The sequence below is a fragment of the Panthera pardus genome, unplaced genomic scaffold, assembly GCF_024362965.1.
Source record: "Panthera pardus isolate Hobbes unplaced genomic scaffold, ASM2436296v1 HiC_scaffold_25, whole genome shotgun sequence".
Classification (NCBI taxonomy): Eukaryota; Metazoa; Chordata; class Mammalia; order Carnivora; family Felidae; genus Panthera; species Panthera pardus.
In genome coordinates this window covers 61,164,829-61,182,586 of record NW_026526821.1, presented here as the reverse complement: position 1 = coordinate 61,182,586, position 17,758 = coordinate 61,164,829, and the positions used below count along the sequence as shown (strand labels likewise).

The 17,758-nt window shown below is 38.8% G+C and overlaps 1 protein-coding gene across 7 annotated transcripts in view; it reads left to right on the top strand.

The window, feature by feature from the left end:
- The window catches only part of VWA3B (von Willebrand factor A domain containing 3B), a 204,133-nt gene that overhangs the window by 124,058 nt on the left and 62,317 nt on the right, over positions 1-17,758 (top strand). For all 7 annotated transcript variants that reach the window (XR_008417819.1, XR_008417818.1, XR_008417821.1 and 4 more), the window contains exons 15-17: positions 5,656-5,786; positions 8,355-8,512; positions 17,445-17,552. Coding sequence is in view for 3 of the 7 variants with exons in the window: in XM_053890614.1 (XP_053746589.1) it covers positions 5,656-5,786; positions 8,355-8,512; positions 17,445-17,552 (397 nt within the window). In the remaining 4 variants the exon portion in view is untranslated. The remainder of the gene's footprint in view (positions 1-5,655; positions 5,787-8,354; positions 8,513-17,444; positions 17,553-17,758) is intronic.

The window sequence follows — 17,758 nt, the reverse complement described above, 5'->3', positions numbered from 1 at the left end:
CTGGAGGCCAATGGATAATACCTTAGTTGAGAAAACTGCAACCACAAAGACAACTTAGTCAAGCAAATGAAATCACTTAACCATGTACTCCAAGATGTGGTCCAAGGACCATCTGAACTAAGGCATTTGTGAAAATGCAGATTTCCTGGGTCACACTTCAGAGCTACTAAATTAGACTCTAGGCATAGAGGCCCAGAAATCTTAATATATTTTGTTTTTCTTCTAGGCTTTTTATTATGGAAAGTTTCAAACATACAGAAAAGTAGAAAAGTATATAGACCCCTGCCTCATGTACCCATCAGTCAGATTCAATAATTATCAACATTTTGCCAAATGTTAGGAATCTGTATTTTTTAAAGTTTATTTTTGAGAAAGAGAGAGAGAGAGGGAGAGAGAGATTGAGAATCTCAAGGACGCTCTGCACTGTCCGTGCAGAGCCCGACACAGGGCTTGAACCCGTGAACCATGAGACCATGACCTGAGCCAAAACCAAGAATCAGACATTTAACCTACTGAGTCACCCAGGCATTCCAGGAATCTGTATTTTTAACAAGCATCCCAAGGGGTCCCTACTTGGAACTCTGTTAACCTCTGCTATTTATAGACATTTGTGGAAAACTTAAGAAAAATTCAGATCCTAGGAAGTCTCCTGACTTCTCAGACTGTATAACCATGTGACCATCTGATAAATCAATTCATTTTAATGGGCTGATGGGAGAAACTAAATAACATTCTATTCTCCAGTACTCCAGTCTTGGCCTGAGGATATGCATTTCAAGAATGCCCTTCTAGAGAATGTTTTTTATCTTATTGTCTCTCCTGCAGAGTCACTTTAAATCCAGGACAAGCCAGAGCAATGCTGACATTTGAATAAACTACTAGAGTCTGGGGAATGAATCATCTGAAAGGAGAAAGGATCGGAGGGAACAATGAGCTCTCTGAGCTCACACAGGGCAGGGAATAGTGACTCCCTCCATCAGCTAGACTGGAAAACTTCATAATCCAATGGACATTGGGTAGAGTATAAAGAAGGATCTTGCCTCAGGCGTGTGAAAAACCAACTGCTGCTCCAAGTCTGCCTAGAAAATCTTTAAAATGCAAGACCCGAAAGGATCGATCTATTTCCAAGGAAGTTAACTGCATCCCTGAACAAACCCCAAGAATAATTATAAGAAAGCAAAAATATCCATGACCCAAGAAAGTAAAATTAACAGTTTCTGACATTAATTCAAATAGTACCAGGTATGTGAAAAAAAGCAAGAAAATACAAGTCCATAAGGAGGAGAAAAAGCAAACACAAAAATTAAAACATGTGCATAACTGACACAGGTATTAGTGTTAGAGCATAAAAACAGTTATTGTAGCTGTATCTGATGTATTCAAAAAGGGAGAGGTGAAAGATACAAGACACAATTAAAAATTTTAGAGATGTAAACTACAATGTATGAGGTGAAGAATACATTGGCTGAGAAGAACAGCAGGTCAGACATTGCAGAACAAAAGATTAGTAAACTGTAAGGCAGCAATAGAAACTATCCAAAATGTAACACAGAAGAAAGAGAATTAAAACAATAAACAAAAACCTAGAAAATAGGGCATAAGTGAGCTGTGGGAAAATTCAAGTAATCTAATAAATATGTAGTTGAAGCAATAGTGCCAGAAATTTTCTAAATTGGTTAAAAACTATAAACCCACAGATCCATGAAACACAATGAATGCCAAGCACAAGAAACATGAAAAAACTACACCAAATCATATCAGACTTAAACTTCTTAGAAGCAGTGACAAAGAGAAAATCTTAAAAGAATAGGGTAAAAGAAGCCAAATTATTTACAGAGGAACACAGATAAGGATGACTGCATATTTCTCATCAGAAACAATGCATGTGAAAAGACAGTGGAGTGATATTTTTAAAGTACTGAAAGAAAAAAAAAGCTCAATGTAGAATCTATAAACTGAAAATACCTCCCAAAAAGGAAAGTAGAATAAAGACTTCAAAGATATACAAAAACTGGAAGAATTTGTCACCATTAAACCTGCAGTATAAGAAATGTTATAGGCAGTACTTTAGGCAGAAGAAAAACTATACCGGATGGATATACAGATCTACACTTAGGACTGAAAAGCAAAGGATAACTGCATGGGTCGATAATTAAGACTTTTTTTAACTTCTTATTTAAATCTAATTATAAGATAAATTACCAGAGGGACTTCCAGTTCCAGCAGTAATGGTGTTGCCCCATTCCTTCTAGATCCTACGTCTTATAGCTAAAAAAAATCCTGGATATAACACAACAAATAAGCATAGGAATATTCTGAAAGGTGGAGAGAAGAAAATAGAATCCCTAGGGCCCTCAAAACTTAAGGAATGACATGGAAGTAAGTCTTGGGGATTTGTTAATGCCTTCCATATATCCCAGATAGGACACTACTGAACCCTCCAATCTGGAATCTCTAACAGGCACAGTCAAAAAAAAAAAAAAAAAAAAAAAAAAGACCCAAGAAAACCTCATTCTTCCTAGCCAAAGGACTGAGAAGAAGGTGACCTAAAAACAGAAAACCTTTTTTGCAATACCTGCCGTAGTCTAGTCATACACCAATGGAAAAACTTCACCCCTTCCCCTGAGATTTGAGCTGAACAGGGAGCTGATCTTCTGCAAACCCCTGGAAGCAAGTGATGGTGCTCTGATCCCTCTGCCAGGTGGCATTTGTAGAGCTGACCAGAGAGCTAATCCTGCATCTCCCACATGGTAGAAGCAGGTGGCAATGCTCTGATCTCTCTGCCAGGGTAGTGTGAATAGGGCTGAATGGAAAGCTGATTCTCCAAACCCTACTAGACAGAAGCAGGTGGTGTTCTAAATCCTGTGCTGGGGTAGTATCAGAGGAATGAGAGGAAGCTTACTGTCCAGTCAGCAGTGCTCTGATTCTCCCATCATGGAGTCCAGTGGCAAGCTGGACTACCCCATTAGGCAGCTCTAAGACTTAACAAGGCAGTGTGAGGACACTCTAGTCACTGCCGTGCTTCACCACAGCCCTCATCTGAGTGGGACTCAGTGAGGAGATGAGCCTACAAAAACACTCCTCATCAGTGAAAATGAAAAAGGAATTGTGATTTGGAGATAGGCAGCACTCCACTCTCCCCCTATCCCTGGTGCCAGTGAGGGTTGATAGGAGGCTGAGGCTCCGTAACACCCAAAAGAATAAGCATAAATTAAATGTGAAAGAGGAGTAGCCCTCCTGTGGTCCTCCCTGAGTAGAGAGCAGATCCTCCACCCCATCCAGTATCAACAAGACCAAAGGAGGCAGTGCTATGTGGAGCTCCCCAGTACTCTGACTCCCTACTCTTAGGGGCTCTCTCTGTGAACAAAGTAGAGATTGCCGTCCCACACAAAGAGAGCTGAACTCCTGACGCTGTGACAGCTTGCTTTGACGATAATAACTGGGAAAAAAAATCACCAGACACACAATTGTGCCCAAATGAAAGTAAAATTTAGTCATGAGAGTCCCAAACATATAAAAAGTGTACGAGAAAAACAGGTTCCCTGGGATAAGTGGGTAGGGCTAGCCAAAGAGACACAGCCACAAGTGGTCTGGTTTGGGAAGCCTTTTTCCTCAGAGACCTGAGATTCTTCTCTGCACAGAGACACCAGAATGTGTACGGGAAAAACAGGCAAGAATGATCCAGCCAGAGCAAGTGGTCCATTCCAGGAAAACTCTTCCTATGGGACAGGGACCCTCCTACCCCACCCAGTGACACAGGACACCCTGGGGAGAGAGTAGAGGCACCAAAAAATACCTGGCAATCTGACTAGGGGAAACTCCTTCTGCCGGCTCAGACAGCACCAGCAGGGACCAGCGGGAGCCCCAGTGACACCAAATTAATAAAGGAGACCAAAATAATATCAAAAAGGCTCTGAAAATTAAACTGCCATTGGAGCAGCAGCCCACAAAAGTAGGACAAAGTCCCACATGCTAAATTTAAAGTTACTGTGAGCTAAAATAAAAGTATTATTTTGAAATATTTTTTAAAGTTTATTTCTTTATTTTGAGAGAGAGAGAGAGAGCGAGCAAGTGGGGGGAGGGGCAGAGAGAGAGGGAGAAAGAGAGAATCCCCAGCAGGCTCCACACAGCCAACATAGAGCTCCAGGTAGGGCTTGAATTTGCAAACTGTGAGATCATGACCTGAGCCAAAGTCAAGAGTCAAAAGCTTAACTGACTGAGCCACCCAAGTGCCCCGAAAATAAAAATTTTTAAATAGGACCTAGAGTTTCATAACACAACATAGCCAGAATGTTCAGGATGCAGTAAAAAGTCACTCATCATACCAAGAACCAAGAAAATCACAACTTGAATGAGAAAAGACCATCATATGATCCCAACACCGAGATAGATGAATCAGATGTTGGAATTACATGACAAGGATTTTAAAGAACCTATTATAAAAATGCTTCAACAATCAACTACAAGTTATCTAGAGAGAAATGAACAAATAGAAAATCTCAGCAAAGATGTAGAAGTTATAAAAATTTCCAAGTGGGTATTCTAGAATTGAAAGATGCAATAAAAAGTGAACTCGCTGGATAGGCTCAGTGGTGAGAACACAGATAACTTAATGTTATCAGTGAACTTGAGGTCAGATGACAGAATTCAGTCAATGTGAACAATAGAGAGAAAGCCAGAACTATGGGAACCTATAGGACAATAATGAGAGACATTAGTGTAATCAGAGTTTCCCAAAGAAAGGAGAAAGAAAGGGGGGTGAAAGACTACATGGAAAAATAATAGCTGAAAGATGCCCAAATTTGGTGAAAGATATAAACATACAGATTCAAGAAAATGAGTAAACTCCAAAGAGAAGTTTGGAGTGGACAACTTTGCAGTCATAAATTTGACAACTTAGAAAAAAAAAAAAAGGACCACTTACACAAGAAACAAAAACTACCAGAAATCAACCAAGATAAAATGTGCAGTGTGAATCACACCAAAATAAATATTTTATCAAGAGACATGAAAGCAGATGTCTGAAAAAATACTTGAACACAAAAGTTCATAGCCTGTTTATAATAACCCAAGCTCGTAAAGTCCCTCAACCAGTGACTAAATTTAGGTATTCAATATATAATATAATACTACTCAGCATCGGTGAATGAACTCCTGATTCATGCTGCAACCCTGGTGAATCTCAAAGTGTATGAATGAAGTTGGACAAAGAATACATACTGCATGATTTCATTTATATAAAATTCTACAAAACTGAAGCTATAGTTTCAATATAGTGACAGAAAGAAGATGAATAGTTGCCTAGGAATTGGGGGGAGAAGGGTTTTAGGGTATGGAGGATGGCAAATTTACAAGGGGACCTGAGGAAACTTTTGGGGGTTATGGATATGTCTATTATCTTGATTGTTATGAAGATTTTACAAGTGTGAATGTCGAAACTATTCAAATGGTACACTTTACATACACTTGGTCTATTTTATATAGTTTATATTCATATAAATTTTATATTATACTTCACTAAAACTGTTTATTAGAATGGAATAATATGAGAACTACATGAAATTCTTTAGATTCTTTTCTTGATACAGTTGGTTTTCTGTTAGAAATGTTTGAAATTTGAACTCTTCACAGTATGTTTACTTCTCATTTTGGCAGAATGAAGATCTGACTCTTTTAATTAAGGAAATGGAGCAGGGACGAAGTGACCTGGAGAAGGTACAAAACCTTTATTCAGAGTCCTTGATCATGGATTGGTGGTACAATGGGGAAAAGGAAGGAGACAGTAGGTGAGTGTGTCAGAGCCCCTGTTTTCCCCCTCAGATGCTCTGCTCACTCTCCTTGCTACCTCTTTTTTCTGTAGTACTTCTGGGGATTTCTTTTAGTGAAAGGAATCACATAGCATGATTATGTAGGAATTTTTTTTAAGGAAAGAGAATTCATAATCTAATTTTATAATCTAATATGTGGCTTAAGGAGGCCACATATTTACCTTTATATGTAAGTTCCAAAATCCTTGTGTGGCACTTAAGAGAGCAATGTTAACATCTCATCTCCCACCCCGTGTGGATAGGCTCCCCCACCCCCAGCAGTGACAGAGCACAGCAGGAGTGCTATGTATTGTAGCAGATTTGACTCAGGGATCAGGAGCCCCAAGGGTCTCTGTGTGATCTTGGCGAATCTCTGACTTCTCTCCATACCTGTCCATTGCTGAGTCTCCATTTCCTCATCTTGGAAATGGCAGCTGTGGTGGTAGGTTTTGGGATAGATAATTTCTCAGGTCTTTTTCTACCCTATAATCTAATATGCCTGTAATTAGTAATCTTTTAAACAAAAATCAAAACCACACCAATATTCAGAAATGGTGTCAAATCTTATTAATACAATTTAACATTGTACAGATATTCAAATATCTCAGCTTCATATAAATACCCTATCAGGAAGATGTCTTTTTTTTTTTTTAAGATTTATTTACTTATTTTGAGAGATAGAAAGTGCGCACATGTGCGCATGACTGGCGGTGGGGGGGGGCGGTGGGAGGGAGGGGCAGAGGGAGAGAGAGAATCCCAAGCAGGCTCCACACTGTCAGCATAGATCCTGTTGCAGGGCTGGATCTCATGAACTGTGCAGTCATGACCTGAGCCAAATCAAGAGTCAGGTGCTTAACTGACTGAGCCACCCAGGTGTCCCAGGGGGATGTCTTTTTTTAAAAAACAGTGATAGCAAATACAAAGAAGTTGAAAATACATTTATCAATCAGGATTTCATCTTTGTCAATATTAACTGTCTTCCTCTTAGCAAATTAAGCATTCATATGGGCTGGAGGCAGGGCATGAGCATGGAATCAGTAAAAGAGATAAATATTATACTGGGAAATCTTCTAATGAGATTTTACAGAATTATTTTTAAAGTATTTACTTGGAAAAGCTCAGGTATGTCTTCTCAATTCAGATAATTGGAACAAATAAACTAACAGTCAAATAAATGGGCAGCACCTCAATGTAAATTACCCTTTGTAGCTTAACTATCTTCTTTCTCTTATTTAATCAAACTAAAAAATCTTGGGACAAAATGACTAGCTATTACTTGGAAGCTGGCTTAGTCAGTTGACTGTATCTGCTATTGATTGAGTAGTGAATGCATTTTTGGTTTTTGTGTTCTTTTTTAGGGGCTAATTAGGGCATGTTCTAGAGTCATGCAGAAAAGTATTTTAATCCAGGCTTCCCATCATTACATGTTGGGTAAATTTGGGCAAGTTAGTTAACCCTGCTGAGCCTCAGTTTCCTCATCCACAACATGGGAATAATGGTGGTCATATGGTTGTTGGGGAGATTAAATGAGGATATGCCTGTCATGTAATAAAAGCCTCATTCTAGAGAGAGCATCCTCCTATACTTCCTTATAACATAACATTAGGAAAAGTTAATTCACTGACATAACTATAGTCAAAAATAAATTACTTTGTTCTAGCTTTTTACCAGGTGAAAAAATGTTTCAGCTCCAAATCTCCTCTCCCCTCCTTCTTTTTTAAAGCATTTATGGAAGTGCAGATCATTTGCCTGGCAAACTGGGATGCACAGATGAATATAAGCCTGGCCCCTTCCATCACAAGATGCAGTGTGGTGGGGGATACAGACACACAAGATTATGGGACACTGTGGAGTGGTTGATGAAGTAGGCATGCAGGTGGGGGGTGTAGGAGAGAGAGGGCATGTTTTACAGTGTTAGAGCAGGAGATTGTTCTGGAAACTTTCCTTTCTGTGGCTGCTATGTTTAAAGCTTCAGGAAAGGTATGTCTGGGAAAGTTCTCTGGCATTTCTGGGGCCCCTCCTGGCTCCAGATCTTCACCAGAATGGTTTCCTGTGATCTGGTACTGGCATAGGGGGTCCAAGGCAAGGGTTTCCCTTCTCTGGCTTTTATAAGAGCTATCTAGTCAACCCTACGGTTAGAGAAATGGGTTTGTGTAAGGCTTTCTCATTTACAACTGGCTTTTCCTCATGTTCATTCTCACATCAGTCCCACAGAGTTAGTGCACAGCTGAATTACCCCACAGTTTATAGAAGAGGAAAGTTAGGAAGTTCAGAAAGGATTCAGGGACTTCGGCAAGTCACACAGCAGGGAAAGAACAGAGCTGCAGTGTGAGCCATAGCTAATGACTCCACATCTGGACCCCTGTCCTTTCTTCGGCATCAGGGAAGATAATTCTTATATTCGCCAAGCGAGGCGAGGCCCATTTCTTTAAGTTTGTAGCATTCAACATGATTGTATTGATCTAACTCTGCCTTCTTGATGGAAATTCTGTGTTTCTCCCCACTCCTTTTTTTCATCTATTTTTTTTTTTATCTAAATCAAAACAGGCATCAAAAAGAAATCTCTTCTATGGTTTCAACTTCAGAAAAATGTGCAAAACCTCACTCTGATGTCGAATCAGCACAAATGTCATCCCTAGATATGTTGAAATTACCAGAGGACTTTTCAAATGAAAAGATTCCAAAAAGGAAAGTCCTCCACGCAGGTATCAGTGAACAAAATGGTTTGAATCTCATTACTAGTTTTCCTTCAATGCAAGAAGGTAGAATAAAACTAAATCCACCTAATATTTATTTTTTTAAATGACACCAACACTTCTTTTTTTTTTTTTTTTTTTTTTAATGTTTATTTATTTAGTGAGAGAGAGAGCCGGGGGAAGAGAGAGAGAGAAAGTGCACAAGCCAGTGGGGGAGAGAGAGAATCCCAAGCAGGCTCTGCATAGAGCCCTGTGTGGCCCAATCTCAGGAACTGTAGGATCATGACCTGAGCAGAAATCAAGAGTCAGACGCTTAGCTGACTGAGCCACCCAGGTGCCCCAATGCACATAATATTTCAAAAGGAGCCTAAACCTATGGGTTTTTGGTTTTGTTTTTGTTCTAGTGACATGTAATTGCCACATAACATTATATTGGTTTTCGGATTACAACATAATGATTTGATAGTTGTATATTATTGAAGATTGATCACCACAGTAAGTTTAGTTATCATCCATCACCATACATAGTTATAAAAATATTTTTCTCTTATGATGAGAGAAAAGATCTATTAAGATCTACACTCTTAGCAATTTTCAAATATGCAATAAAGTGTTAACTATAGTCACCATGCTGTACATTACATCCCCATGACTTTATTTTATAACTGGAAGTTTGTACCTTTAGACCTCCTTCGCCCATTTTGCCGACTTCCCCATCCCCCACCTCTGGCAACCACCAGTCTACTTTTTTTTTTTTTTTAACTTTTTTTAATGTTTATTTTTGAGAGAGAGAGAGAGAGATAGAGCATGAGCGGGGGAAGCCAGAGAGAGACACACACACACAGAATCTGAACCAGACTCCAGGCTCTGAGCTTTCAGCACAGAGCCTGACACAGGGCTTGAACTCACGAACTGTGAGATCATGACCTGAGCCAAAGTCAGATGCTTAACCACCTGAACCACTCAGCATCCCTCTGTCATAAATTAACTAACCATATAAACATGGGTTTATTTCTGGACTCTTATGCTGTCTCATTGATCTGTGTGTCTGCTTTGATGCCAATACAATACTGTTTTGATTACTATGGCTTTATTAACAGTTTGAAATCAAGGAGCATGATGCCTCTGGCTTTGTTCTCCTTTCTCAAGATTGCTTTGGCTCTTTGGGGTCTTTTGTGGGTCCACACAAATTTTAGAATTGTAAACCTGTGTTTTTTTGTTTTTGTTTTATTTTTTTTTAATTGTGTTAATGTTTGTTTATTTTTGAGAGAAAGACAGAGCATGAGTGGGGGAGGGGCAAAGATAGAGGGAGACACAGAATCCCAAGCAAGCTCCGGGCTCTGAGCTGTCAGCACAGAGCCTGATGCAGGACTCAGACTCACAAACCATGAAATCATGACCTGAGCTGAGGTCAAACGCTCAACTGAGACACCCAGACGCCCCTGTAATGGCTAATGATTTTGAATATCTGTTCATGTGCTTGTTTGCAGTCTGTATAACCTCTTAGAAAAAATGTCTGTGCATGTGCCTTACCCATTTTCTACATGGATCATTTGTTTTGTTTTTTTATTGACAGGTACTGAAAGTTCTTCATTCTAGATTCTAGGATTTTGTTTTAAATATGTTGCTTGCATATATTTTCTCCCAGGATGTAGTTTGTCTTTTCATCTTCTTGAGTCTTTGACCAAGCAAAAGCTTTTAAAAATGCTGAGATTCAGTTTACCAGTCTTTCCTTTTATGGATCATGCTTCTGGTGTCAAATCTAGGAACTTTTTCCTTAGCCCTAATTCCTGAAGATTTGCTTTTATGTTTTTCCTTAGAAATTTTGTCATTTATTTCCATAGTTTTAAAACAAATGTAGCTTTATATTATACATTTAAATCCATAATACATTTGAGTTTTTATTATTCTTATTATCCAAGTATAATTAACATAGTGTTATATTAGTTTTGGGTGTACAATATAGCAATTCAACAATTCTATACATTTTTCAGTGCTCATCATGATAAGTATACTTTAAAAAAATTTATTAATTTATTTTTAATATGAAATTTATTGTCAATTTGGTTTCCATACAACACCCAGTGCTCATCCCAACAGGTGCCCTCCTCAATACCCATCACCCACCCCCCATCAACCCTCAGTTTGTTCTCAGTTTTTAAGAGTCTGTTATGTTTTGGCTCCCTCCCTCTCTAACCTTTTTTTTTTCCTTCCCCTCCCCCATGGTCTTCTGTTAAGTTTCTCAGGATCCACATAAGAGTGAAAACATATGCTATCTGTCTTTCTCTATATGACTTATTTCACTTAGCATAACACTCTCCAGTTCCATCCATGTTGCTACAAAACGCCATATTTCGGGGCGCCTGGGTGGCTCAGTCGGTTGAGCATCCAACTTCAGCTCAGGTCATGATCTCACAGTCTGTGAGTTTGAGCCCCGCGTCAGGCTCTGTGCTGACAGCTCAGAGCCTGGAGCCTGTTTCAGATTCTGTGTCTCCCTCTCTCTCTGCCCCTCCCCTGTTCATGCTCTGTCTCTCTCTGTCTCAAAAATAAATAAACGTTAAAAAAATTAAAAAAAAAAACGCCATATTTCATTTTTTCTCATTGCCACGTAGTATTCCATTGTGTATATAAACCACAATTTCTTTATCCATTCATCAGTTGATGGACATTTAGGCTCTTTCCATAATTTGGCTATTGTTGAGAGTGCTGCTATAAACATTGGGGTACAAGTGCCCCTATGCATCAGTACTCCTGTATCCCTTGGGTAAATTCCTAGCAGTGCTACTGCTGGGTCATAGGGTAGATCTATTTTTAATTTTTTGAGGAACCTCCACACTGTTTTCCAGAGCGGCTGCACCAGTTTGCATTCCCACCAACAGTGCAAGAGGGTTCGTGTTTCTCCATATCCTCGCCAGCATCTATGGTCTCCTGATTTGTTCATTTTGGCCACTCTGACTGGCATGAGGTGGTATCTGAGTGTGGTTTTGATTTGTATTTCCCTGATGAGGAGTGACATTGAGCATCTTTTCATGTGCCTGTTGGCCATCTGGATGTCTTCTTTAGAGAAGTGTCCATTCATGTTTTCTGCCCATTTCTTCACTGGATTATTTGTTTTTCAGGTGTGGAGTTTGGTGAGCTCTTTATAGATTTTGGATACTAGCCCTTTGTCCAATACGTCATTTGCAAATATCTTTTCCCATTCCGTTGGTTGCCTTTTAGTTTTGTTGATTGTTTCCTTTACAGTGCAGAAGCTTTTTATCTTCATGAGGTCCCAATAGTTCATTTTTGCTTTTAATTCCCTTGCCTTTGGGGATGTGTCAAGTAAGAAATTGCTGCAGCTGAGGTCAGAGAGGTTTTTGCCTGCTTTCTCCTCTAGGGTTTTGACAGTTTCCTGTCTCACATTCAGGTCCTTCATCCATTTTGAGTTTATTTTTGTGAATGATGTAAGAAAGTGGTCTAGTTTCATCCTTCTGCATGTTGCTTTCCAGTTCTCCCAGCACCATTTGTTAAAGAGACTGTATTTTTTCCATTGGATATTCTTTCCTGCTTTGTCAAAGATTAGTTGACCATACTTTTGTGGGTCTAATTCTTGGGTTTCTATTCTATTCCACTGGTCTATGTGTCTGTTTTTGTGCCAATACCATGCTGTCTTGATGATTACAGCTTTGTAGTAGAGGCTAATGTATGGGATTGTGATGCCTCCTGCTTTGGTCTTCTTCTTCAAAATTACTTTGGCTATTCAGGGCCTGTTGTGGTTCCATACAAATTTTAAGATTGCTTGTTCTATCTTTGAGAAGAATGCTGGTGCAATTTTGATTGGGATTGCACTGAATGTGTAGATAGCTTTGGATAGTATTGACATTTTAACAATATTTATTCTTCCAATCCATGAGCATGGAATGTTTTTCCATTTCTTTATATCTACTTCAATTTCCTTCATAAGCTATCTATAGTTTTCAGCATACAGATCTTTTACATCTTTGGTTAGGTTTATTCCTAGGTATTTTATGCTTCTTGGTGCAATTGTGAATGGGATCAGTTTCTTTATTTGTCTTTCTGTTGCTTCATTATTAGTGTATAAGAATGCAACTGATTTCAGTACATTGATTTTGTATCCTGCGATTTTGCTGAATTCATGTATCAGTTCTAGCAGATTTTTGGTGGAGTCTATCGGGTTTTCCATGTATAATATCGTGTCATCTGCAAAAAGTGAAAGCTTGATTTCGTCATTGCCAATTTTGATGCCTTTGATTTCCTTTTGTTGTCCAATTGCTGATGGTAGCACTTCCAACACTATGTTAAACAACAGTGGTGAGAGTGGACATCCCTGTCGTGTTCCTGATCTCAGGGGGAAAGCTCTCAGTTTTTCCCCATTGAGGATGATATTAGCTGTGGGCTTTTCATAAATGGCTTTTATGATGTTTAAGTATGTTCCTTCTACCCTTTCTCGAGGGTTTTTATTAAGAATTTTGTCAAATTTTGTCAAATGCTTTTTCTGCATTGATTGACAGGATCATATGGTTCTTATCTTTTCTTTTATTAATGTGATATATCACATTGATTGATTTGTGAATGTTGAACCAGCCCTGCAGCCCAGGAATGAATCCCACTTGATCATGGTGAAGAATTCTTTTTATATGCTGTTGAATTTTATTTGCTAGTATCTTATTGAGAATTTTTGCATCCATATTCATCAGGGATATTGACCTGTAGTTCCCTTTTTTTGCTGGGTCCCTGTCTGGTTTAGGAATCAAAGTAATGCTGGCTTCATAGAATGAGTCTGGAAGTTTTCCTTCCCTTTCTATTTTCTGGAACAGCTTGAGAAGGATAGGTATTATCTCTGCTTTAATTGTCTGGTAGAATTCCCCTGGGAAGCCATCTGGTCCTGGACTCTTATTTGTTGGGAGATTTTTGATAACTGATTCAATTTCTTCGCTGGTTATGGTCTGTTCAAGCTTTCTATTTCTTCCTGTTTGAGTTTTGGAAGTGGGGTGCTTAGGAATTTGTCCATTTCTTCCAGGTTGTCCAAGTTGTTGGCATATAATTTTTCATAGTATTCCCTGATAATTGCTTGTATTTCTGAGGGATTGGTTATAATAATTGCATTTTCATTCATGATTTTATTTATTTGGGTCATCTCCCTTTTCTTTTTGAGAAACTTGGCTAGAGGTTTATCAATTTTGTTTATTTTTTCAAAAAACCAACTCTTGGTTTCATTGATCTGCTCTACAGTTTTTTTAGATTCTATATTGTTTATTTCTGCTCTGATCTTTATTATTTCTCTTCTTCTGCTGGGTTTGGAGTGTCTCTGCTATTCTGCTTCTATTTCCTTTAGGTGTGCTGTTAGGTTTTGTATTTGGAATTTTTCTTATTTCTTGAGATAGGCCTGGATTGCAATGTGTTTTCCTCTCAGGACTGCCTTTGCTGCATCCCAAAGCATTTGGATTGTTGTATTTTCATTTTCACTTGTTTCCATATATTTTTTAATTTCTTCTCTAATTGCCTGGTTGACCCATTCATTCTTTAGTAGGGTGTCTTTAACCTCCATGCTTTTGAAGATTTTCCAGACTTTTTCCTATGGTTGATTTCAAGCTTCATAGCATTGTGGTCTGAAAGTATGCATGGTATGATTTCAATTCTTTTATACTTATGAAGGGCTGTTTTGTGACCCAGTATGTGATCTATCTTGGAGAATGTTCCATGTGCACTAGAGAAGAAAGTATATTCTGTTGCTTTGGGATGCAGAGTTCTAAATATATCTGTCAAGTCCATCTGATCCAATGTATAGGGCCCTTGTTTCTTTATTGGTCCTGTGTCTAGATGATCTATCCATTGTTGTAAGTGGAGTATTAAAGTCTCCTGAAGTTACCACATTCTTATCAATAAGGTTGCTTATGTTTGTGATTAATTGTTTTATATATTTGGGGGCTCCTGTATTTGGTGCATAGACATTTATAGTTGTTAGCTCTTCCTGATGGATAGACCCTGTAATTATTATATAATGCCCTTCTTCATCTCTTGTTACAGCCTTTAATTTAAAGTCTAGTTTGTCTGATATAAGTATGGCTGCTCCAGCTTTCTTTTGACTTCCAGTAGCATGCTGGATAGTTCTCCATCCCCTCACTTACAATCTGAAGGTGTCCTCAGGTCTAAAATGAGTCTCTTGTAGATAGCAAATAGATGGGTCTTGTTTTTTTATCCATTCTGATACCCTATGTCTTTTGGTTGGAGTATTTAGTCCATTTACATTCAGTGTTATTATAGGAAGATATGGGTTTAGAGTCCTTGTGATGTCTGTAGGTTTCATGCTTATAGTGATATCTCTGGTGCTTTGTGGTCCTTGCAACGTTTCACTCACAGAATCCCCCTTAGGATCTCTTGTAGGTCTGATTTAGTGGTGATGAATTCCTTCAGTTTTTGTTTGTTTGGGAAGACCTTTGTCTCTCCTTCTATTCTGAATGACAGACTTGCTGGATAAAGGATTCTCGGCTGCATATTTTTTCTGTTCATCACATTGAAGATTTTCTGCCATTCCTTTCTGGCCTGCCAAGTTTCAGTAGATAGATCTGCCACTAGTCTTATCGGGCTCCCTTTATATGTTAGAGCGTGTTTATCCCTAGCTGCTTTCAGAATTTTCTCTTTATCCTTGTATTTTACCAGTTTCACTATGATATGTTGTGCAGAAGATCGATTCAAGTTACAGCTGAAGGGAGTTCTCTGTGCCTCTTAGATTTGAATGCCTTTTTTCTTCCCCAGATCAGGGAAGTTCTCAGCTATGATTTGTTCAAGTACACCTTCAGCCCCTTTCTCTCTCTCTTCCTCTTCTGGAATTCATATTATACGGGTATTATTCCATTTCATTGCATCACTTAGTTCTCTAATGCTCCCCTCATACTCCTGGATTTTTATCTTTTTCTCAGCTTCCTCTTTTTCCATAATTTTATCTTCTAATTCACCTATTCTCTCCTCTGCCTCTTTAATCCGAGCTGTGGTCGCCTCCATTTTATTTTGCACCTCATTTGTAGCATTTTTTAGCTCCTCCTGATTGTTTCTTAGTCCCTTGATCTCTGTAGCAATAGATTCTCTGCTGTCCTCTATACTTTTTTCAAGCCCAGCAATTAATTTTATGACTACTATTCTAAATTCTTGTTCCATTACATTGCTTAAATCATTTTTGATCAATTTGTTTCATTTCATTCAATTCGTTTTGATCAAATTCGTTTGATCAGCAGGACAAGGTGAGCCCAGTATCCTCCTACACCACCATCTTCCCCTAATTATATCCACAATCTGATCTTAAAATGGGCAAAGGACCTGAACATACTTCCAAAAGAAAACATACACATGAAAAGACAACAGACACATGAAACACACACATGAAAAGACAACAGACACATGAAACAGACACAGATACTCTGCATCACTAATCATCAGGGATATGTAAATCAAAACAACAGTAAGATATCACCTTACACTTGTCAAAATAGCTAAAATCAAAATGACAAGAAATAACAGTGTTGGTGAGAATGTGGATAAAAGGGAGCCCTCATACACTGTTGGTAGGAATGTAAATTTGTACAACTACTATAGAAAACAGTATAGTATAGTGGTTTCCCCAAAAAAATTAAAAATAGAAATACCATATGACCCAATAATTACACTGGGGACTTACTCAAACACAATGAAAACACTAATCCAAAAACATAGATAAATGCACTCTGTGTTTATTTCAGCATTATTTACAATAGCCAAGATATGGAAGCAACCTAAATGTCCATCAATAGAAAAATGGATAATGAAGATGTCACACACACACACACACACACACACACACACACACACACAGAGGAATATTGCACAGACATAAAAAAGGATGAGATCATGTCATTTGTGGCAACATGGATGAAGCTAGAGGGTATTATACTAAATGAAATAAGTCAGACTGAGAAAGACAAATACCATGATTTCACTCATATGTGGAATCTTTTTAAAAAAATCAAAACAACAACAAAAAGCAGCAGCAGACCTGTAAACACAGAGAACAAACTGATGGTTGCCAGAGAGGAGGAGGGTAGGAGCTGGGCAAAATGGGTGATTCTGTCTCCTTCTCTCTTCGCCCCTCTCCCACTCACGCTCTGTCTCTGTCTCTCAAAAATAAATAAATAAACATTAAAAAATTTTAAAAAAAACAAGGGCATGTTTCACTCATGAATACTTCATAAAGGCTTGGTACTTGTACCTCCAAATTGTGAAATACAGACCACACTTACAATTAATGCAGTTTCTATAATCACATATGAAAAATAATCAAGATGTCTTAGTACAGGCTCATTACCTTGTACATAACACACTGACTAAATGTCTATATTTGATAAGTATCTATTTGCTAGTTAAAGGGCTGCAAATGTGAATAGGGTGAGGTATCACTCCCAAGATTATGTTATGTTGACCTTAAGCCAAGGTTGTCTAGGAGAGCCCGGTAATACTCACAGGTGTTCTTAAAAGCAGGAGCTTTTTTCCAGCTGGTGACAGAAAAGAAAGTCAGAGAGACTTGAAGCATGAGGGGAATTCAATGTGCCATTGCTGGCTTGAAAATAGAGGTGCCACGTGAGTAGTAATGCAGGTGCTTAGGGAGCTGAGAGGCCCCCCAAGAGCCAGCAAGGAAACAAGGACCTCAGTCCCACAACTGCAAAGAAATAAACTCTGCCAACAGCTTGAATGAGCTTGGACGCAGATCTCTCTCAAAGAGGGATAGAGCTTCAGCTCAGATAAGTGGCAAAATCCTTTACCTCAGCATTGAGTTGGTGGCAGAACTGTTCTCTGAGGTTTGGGAGACTGAACTTGTATTCATTTTTTGAGGATCCAAGGAAATGGTTGCGTCTAATAAAATATCTTCTTTTGTCCCAAATTCCTTTAATCCCTTTCCCTTTGATACCAACAGAATCAACAAAAACCAGCCTGCTCAGAAGCCAGATGTCCACCCACAAGAGCTCAGCTTGCAGTGAGAGGACGGATGACCTTTCTAGTTTCAGCAGCTGGAACACTCCAGGTGACAAAGGCAAGCCAGAGAGGGTCTCTATGTCAGGAAGCCCAGGGTGGCCTTCCTTTGCCCATTGTGTCTGTTCCTAAAGAGCTGGGTGTAGATACATTTTGATGACAGTGGGGACAAATCATTTTTAAGTGGATTAGGATCGATTCCTATTCAGGGACTCCTTGTAAATCAGGTCAACCTGCTGGAGTAAATTAGATTTTCTT